Source organism: Hoplias malabaricus, chromosome 12 (assembly GCF_029633855.1).
Source record: "Hoplias malabaricus isolate fHopMal1 chromosome 12, fHopMal1.hap1, whole genome shotgun sequence".
NCBI lineage: Eukaryota > Metazoa > Chordata > Actinopteri > Characiformes > Erythrinidae > Hoplias > Hoplias malabaricus.
The window spans coordinates 15,972,140-15,979,654 of record NC_089811.1 but is presented as its reverse complement, the minus strand read 5'-3'; the positions used below and the strand labels follow the sequence as shown (position 1 = coordinate 15,979,654).

Below are 7,515 nucleotides of genomic sequence, written 5' to 3'. Positions count from 1 at the left end.
TTTCACCTTCGCAAACCGAAAGTACACGTTCACTCTGTGCCTCTTTGGGTATGCTAACTTGCCGGCAGAATATAATATTTTCTTAAACAAGGCCTGTACCGATGCCTGTGAACGAGGTACCCTGATATACATAGATGACCTCCTCATGTGCAACCATTCCCTACAGGCAAACAGAGGAGATTGATCACATTCTAGGCCAGCTTACATCAGCAGGTGCAAAAATATTCCTCTGCAAACGTCAGTGGTGCAGAACCACTAAAATTATAGCCAGAACCAGGTAAATTATGTTGGGTTTACGGTGAGCAATGATGGTATAGAACCACAAGTGAGTCGAGTGCAGGACTTGCAGCACCAACAAACCATAAAGAACTGTGCAGCTTCTTAGGAGTATGTAACTTCTCTTGCCAGTTCATTGAAAACTACATAGATTTAGCTCGTCCGCTATACGACCTTCTTAAAACGGACACCCTATTCACCTGGGGCGAAGTCCAGGAAAAAGCCATGCAAGCCCTACAATTAAAGCAACTCTGCACAAGCCCTACAACTCTGCACGGCCCCATGCCTAGCATACCCTGGCTGTAACAAAGAATTGTACTTAGAGGTGGGATTCTCTGAATACAGCCTCAGCTCAGGTCTGTGTCAACTGCATGATCAAGACAAATGTGTCATATCTTAAGCAAAAATTTTTTTAAAAATTTAAAAATAAATAAACTGTGCACACAAATACAGTAACTGTGAAAAAGCACTACTAGCAATGGTGTAGGCAGTCAAACATTTCTCCAACTACCTAGGTAATCAAAACGTGATAATTGAAATACACCACCAACCAGTCACTTTCCTGTACAGCCAACGAATTAGAGAGGGCGTCGTGACCAACGCCTCCTGGCTAATGGCTCTCCAGAGTTTTGACATGGAGGTACGCTATACACAAAATCAGAAAAGCCCTCTGGGCACATTGGTAATCAGGTCGTCAAAGCCTCATTGCTGCAGTAATTCAGGCAAAAGAAGCCCCAACTAAGTATTGAGTGCTCTATATCCTCATATTTTCATGTTCATACTTTTCAGTTGGCCAGTGTTTCTAAAAATCCTTTTTTGTATTGGTCTTAATATTCAAATTTTCTGAGATACTGAATTTGGGGTTTTCATTAGTTGCGAGTTATAATCATCAAATTAAAAGAAATAAACAAATATAGTGTGTGTGTAATGAATGAGTACAAGTTTCACTTTTTGAATAGAATTACTGAAATAAAATCAACTTTTTCATGATATTCTAATTTTAATTTATCTTCAAATACTTAATCATACCTTTCAAGCCCAACATCATTAAAATGTGACTAGCTACCGTAATAATTAACTATTATGGAAAGTTAAATTTAATGTGGGAAAAGAAAATGTAATGTTTACAAAAATGTAAATATTACATTTTTAATTTGAGTAAAATGAGAAAAACTTGAGATATGAGAAATAATTATACAGAATATAAACCCACAAAAAGGTACTATTTAAGACAACAGGAGTTCTCTTTAGGAACACTCAATTTATTTATTCATTTTTAACAAAGACTTGATTACACAAAACATTTATCAGAACCTATGCAGAAGGAAACACTACATAAAAGTAGTTGCGATTTTACTCTGCAGAACAGTGGTAGTGAAAAGGTAGGCATGTATAAAATTTCCAACACAAAAAAGCTGCCTTAACTACCTATACGAATGTAACCTGTTAACAAAAAGGAATCCAATAAAACACATATCATTCCTGTTACACTAATCAAATATCATGCATTTTTCTAAAAATGCACTAACACTGCACAGCAAATGAGGTAAAGCTGCTTCAGGATTAGTCTACTTTTGTCATCCCTCTGGCACATGCCTGTTGGAGGGATTCAAAATTGTCAAATATGAAAAACACAAAAAAAAACCCATTAAGACAAACTATTTCGGAACTTCAGGAAGTATGCTTGAATAAAAGAATTACAGTTGTCCACACTCAACAATTGTTAATGTTTTCTGTGGTTTGCCACTTTTAGAACCAAGCTCACCCATTTGTTTCACAACATCCATGCCTTCTTTAACAAAACCAAATGCAACATGTTTAAAGTCTAAATGCTCAGCTTTCTTGAGTGTGATGAAAAACTGAGAGTTGTTGGTGTCTCTGCCTCGATTGGCCATGGACAGGAGGCCTGGTCCTGTGTGCTTTATATCAAAGTTTTCATCTTCAAACTTGTCACCATAGATGGACTTCCCACCAGTGCCATCACTGTTGGTAATATCGCCACCCTAAATGTAAACAAATATGGAAAAATTATAACATAAGTAAAGTGGTGTAATAAGTGGTGTAAAATTTATTTGTTCTTGTACCCATGTGCACTTTGCCTATCATTTAAAACACTAACAAGCATATGTAGTAAACTATCACATAAATATGCAGTTTACACAGCAAATGTAGTTCTGTTTCAAATATTTGCACATCAAAATCCTTATCAAAGGATTGTCTGATCAAAGCCCCATTCAGATGAGATTAGTTTTACCTAAGGAGCTGGGGTAAAGCAATTATTACTGGAATATCGCAATAGTTTAATCATGTCCAAATAGACTAATTTCAGGACTTTTTAAATTTAGTTTGCACTCCCATTTCGGGAAATATTCTGGAGCCATTTACTTACTGTAAAACAAGCAGTAACAAGAACAAAGACTTTTAAGTCTAGTTTAGCCGGACAGCCATTAGCCACATAGCCATTGTCATAGAGGGTTTCCTGGCATTTCAAAAACAGGAAAGCCCAAAATACATACCCTTGTTATTGGAAGGTCTGGAGAAGTTTTGGTTCATATCAATGTCTTTGTTTACAATAATAACACATAAAATATAAACTACTTTAACTTGTTAGTTGCTGACAGTGTGTTTATGGGAAGCCTGTTATTTTCTGTTCATACAAATCTACAACACTGAAGCAATGTGTTGAGTATAACAGTAAAGCAACTCGTTTACCAGAAAGCAACAACATTTACGTTTTTGAACATTTCTAAAACCAAGCACCTGAACATTTTATCAACCCAGTAATCTATACCTGATAAAGGAACAGGGCATCTCTGGGAAATAGATTTTTCTCACATTTCTATAAAGGTCCGACTGATAAAATGGTGTTGTAACAAATTCACAGCCTCGTTTATTTTGAGTAACACCTACCTAAGCTAACCTGGTGACTGCTGCATCCAAAATGCCTGACATGCTCAGTGCTCAGGAATGACCCTCAAAGGACGGAGCAAAAACGATGCATCAGAAAACATCATATCAATTTAAATAACTTAAACAAGCTGAGGCAGCAACCTCTTGAGCATCGGGAACTAACAGCTGAGATGGCTTTTGTTGCTGATGTTGAAAGTGATTCAAATTCAGATGATGAATCAACTGACACTGAAAATGATTCAGAATCATTTGAGGAGGATCCAATTCCCAGTTCTCACACAGCATCAGCCAAACCTGATGTTAAAGTTAAAATACTACTTCCAATCAAGATAAAGCGTGAAAAGGTCACAGTTCAAAGTGATGAAAGTGGTACTCAACCACAAACAAATCCTCAACCTGACTAGGCCGATGAAGATGCTGGAGGAGGTTCGTCATCCGAGGCAAAACAAGTTCAAAGTCGAAAGAAAGCTTGTTATGAAACCGGGTATTATCATGAACCTCCCACTCCTGATTTGATTGACAAGTTGTCAAAAACACTGCCAAATATTTATAGAAGCCCAAGGAAAGCATGAGATGAATTAAAATGCCTAAATAATATTTATCATATTCAATCTTTTTGATGTTGTGATGATCTTGTCTGTCCTATTGAAAGACAAATAGTGAAGAGAATTGTCTGATCAAGTGAATCATGTTGTATAAACCACGGAGGATTGTTGTGCTGGATGGGAATTCATCAGACTCTTTCTGATAGCCCTAAAACCAGAAGAAATCGACTGGAACAAAATTGCAGAATGTACACAGAATGCCAATGAAACAGTCAGAGACTATGAAGAAAGATTGAAACAAATATGGTTAGAGCATGCTGGTATCAACACTGAGTCAGACTCTCTGGATGAAGTCACTGCCCCTCCCCTTAGGAGTGGATTTATCAGTGGCTTTAGACCAGATATTGCTGTTGCCCTGAAAACAAAACACGCAGGATGGGGTAAACGAACCAGAAGGTTTGGAGATGTTGTACAATGAGCACGTGATATTTAGATGGCTTAAGAAGTGAGAATTAGTGCTCTCAAACTTAGTTGACCTGCAACTAGTGATCGATCGCCAGATTAATCGGCAGATTTATGGCATTTTTATATAATAAGCATCGGCCGATATTTACACAATGCACACAGGCAATGCTGTGGGAAGCTCCGTCATTCTGGCTGTTAGAACGCCCCTTGCGTCCATTTTGTCATCTTACAGACAGACATCAGTGAACGCAGACGTACAGGAGTACAAGCCTCCAACCTGTAGCCATCTCATCAGAGAAAAAAGTAAGAATCATTTTCTCTTCTTCAGCTCTCACTATTTGTTACTGGCTCCTCTTTGTAACATACACTCAATAATCTGCATCATAAACGACTGAGTTGATAGTTGTAACCTAGAAACCCAGCGTTATTTAGCTACTTAACAGCTCAGTTGTCTTAAATATTGGAGGGGCATAATATCCACTCATCACATAACTGTGATCAAGGTGATTTTTTTATGGCAAAGATAACCATGTATATTCAACTGTAATGTGTATGGAATGATATATTTATGACATGACTTGTCTTTTGGAACAAACCTACTTCAGCCCACTGTAACACAGCTATTTGATGCACAAAGGAAATGGATAAAACAGATCCCAGGTCAAAAAGAATCGACACCTTAATAACTGATTATTATGATTATAAATGATTGCCACAGACCACCAACCCTTCACAGTTGGTATCAGATGTGGGCTTTAGACGATTGATGGCTGTAGTGGAACCAAAATACAACTTCAAAAGTGAGAAGTACTACCACACACAGATGTTGGACAGTGTGCACCTGATAATGCTGGCCCCTATTTGTCTTTCACTACAGACTGTTGGTCAGGAGAAACGGAATCAGTGGTCTAACATCATGTCATGGACAACAACTGGGAAAGGAAACATTGTCCTAAATGTCAAGGCCATGTTTGGCTCCCATACTGGGGACGATCTCTGTGAGCTGTGAGCTAACAGATAGCTCTGTGAGCTATCATCATGATGGGTGATTGGGATATTGACCTAGAGAGAGTGGTGCTTGTGCTCAGAGACAGTGGTGCAAACATGATCAGATGTATGAGGCTAGCAGAGATACCGGACCTCAGCTGCAGTGCACACATACTGCAGCTTGTGGTAAATGAGGGCATCAATAGTCAGAGAGCAGTGGGTGACGTTATCAGCAAGACATGTGCAGCACACTTCAGCCACTCTGCGCTAGCAAAACAGCGTCTTATGGCCATTCAAGAAGACCTTGGCCTCTCCCAGCATGGAATCATTCAAGCTGTTCCCACCCGCTGAAACTCCACTCTTCACATGTTGCAGAGGATGCTGGAGCAGCGGCATGCCACAAGTGTATATGCAGGAGAACATGGGAAGTTTCCAAGTCCCTCCGCAGAACAATGGGATATTGTCTCAAATTTGTTTGAGACACTGGGCCCTATCAAAAAGTGACTCTTGAGATGAGCAAAGCAAAAGCCTCCATCTCCTGCATCATCCCAAGCATTGCAGTGCTGAACATGCCGCTTCAGGCAGAGGGTCCCACTTCTAGGGGAATCAAAACACATTGTCAGACAATGTTGCAGAGCTTGGAGAAGAGAGTTTCTAAGATTGAAGAGACCAAATATTTGGTGTTGGCAGCACTGCTGGATCCTCGATATAAGGGCCATGCCTTTGCAGCAGAGGACACACTGGATAAGGCAAAACAATGGCTAAAAGAGGAACGAGCTGTTACCTGTGATTCTGACAAAAAAGTGACCACTGAAGATCAAGGATCAGAGTCCAAACAAATTTGGGTGGAGGAGAAGAAACCCTCTGGTCTTGTTGACCAAATGTTCGCAAACATTTTTGGGACTCACAGTCCTCCTAAGGAGGACAGTGTGAACATCTCTGATGAACTTAACCGTTACCTCCGGGAGTCAGTGATTGACAGAAAGTCTGATCTCACTGGAATGGTGGAAACAGAGCAGAACTCCCCTAAACCTTCTTGCACCACTGGCAAGAAAATATCTCTGTCCTGCACCCTGCTCTGTTCCCAGTGAGAGAATTTTTAGTGAAATTGGGACCCTTTATGAGAAGAAAAGGAACAGGCTCACTGGAGAAAATGCAGAGAAACTTTGTTTCGTGCATTACAACTTGCTGCTTCTAGGCTGGGACTACTGAGTGACTTAAAAAGAGAGGTGCTTTATAAAAGAATATTCTTTTAGTAATATGGCCATTTCATCAAGACTGGGAACTGTTTCCTACAACTTGCTGCTCTTAACTTGGACAGGGTTTAAAAACTTTTTTTTCTCCTCAGGAATATAAATAAATAAATAATAAATAAAGAATAAATTCTGTTAAGCGCACTTAGATAATATATATTTTTTATTCTCAAATTTGTTATTATTTTACTTATATTTTGCAGACACAAATGTACACACTGTTCGGTGCCTAAATAATGGCTCATTAGTTAATTGAAACGAAAAACAAACATCTGTGTGCTATTGTCTTCAGTAAGAGTGTTATTTTTTTTATGAATGTTTCTCAAAAACATTGATGCTGCTATCTGCTTGTGTCTGTTAAGTGCACTGAAATTTTGTATTTTATTTAAGTTTTTGTGTTTATTGATATTGCTCTGTTTTTTATTTCACTACCTAGAACTGCAAAGCAGTTCCATAGAAGTAAAGGGAAATCACGAGAACAAGGAGACAATCGAGAAAATGGTGATTTTTCCAACAAGAAAGGGAAAATAATTCGGAAACTTTATTGTGGTCTTTACTGTGGAAAACAAGGACACTGGGAAAGAGAATGTAGGAAGGAGTTCAAGGATCAACAAAACACAACTCCTGATGATTCAGGACTTGATGACCTTATTGGAAAGGTCAAACAACTGTCTCCAGAGCAGAGGCAAACCCTGATAAATTCAGCAATTCGGGTAAACTAGATGATCCACCTCTGCAGCCTTACAATAAAATGCAGAGGGCTTGTGTGTGTGCAATCATGACATCAACTTCCTTCTAGATACTGGCCCTGAAAAAAAAATAATCACTACAGCAATTGCTAAATAACTCAACCTAACCAATGACTGCATTAAAGCTACGGCAACTGGTGGTGGAAATTTGAGCATTAAAAAGACCCAGCCTATTGTGGCATTTGGGTAGGTGGAATTTATTGCCTACTGAGCTTGGATGTATTGCTGCAATTGAACTCAACTCTGTGTATTGAAGAAGGCAAGGTCACCTGGCATTTGAGAAGCCTACAGAAAAATGATCTCCCAAAGCATTAAATTTGGTCCACAGAT

At 38.9% G+C, this 7,515-nt stretch overlaps 1 protein-coding gene across 3 annotated transcripts in view; it reads right to left on the bottom strand.

The window, feature by feature from the left end:
- Positions 1–1,527: 1,527 nt before the first annotated feature.
- The window catches only part of ranbp2 (RAN binding protein 2), a 95,419-nt gene continuing 89,431 nt past the window's right edge, over positions 1,528–7,515 (bottom strand). For all 3 annotated transcript variants that reach the window (XM_066686454.1, XM_066686451.1, XM_066686452.1), the window contains one exon: positions 1,528–2,279. In XM_066686454.1, coding sequence (XP_066542551.1) covers positions 1,974–2,279 — 306 coding nt within the window. In that variant the 3' untranslated portion in view covers positions 1,528–1,973. The remainder of the gene's footprint in view (positions 2,280–7,515) is intronic.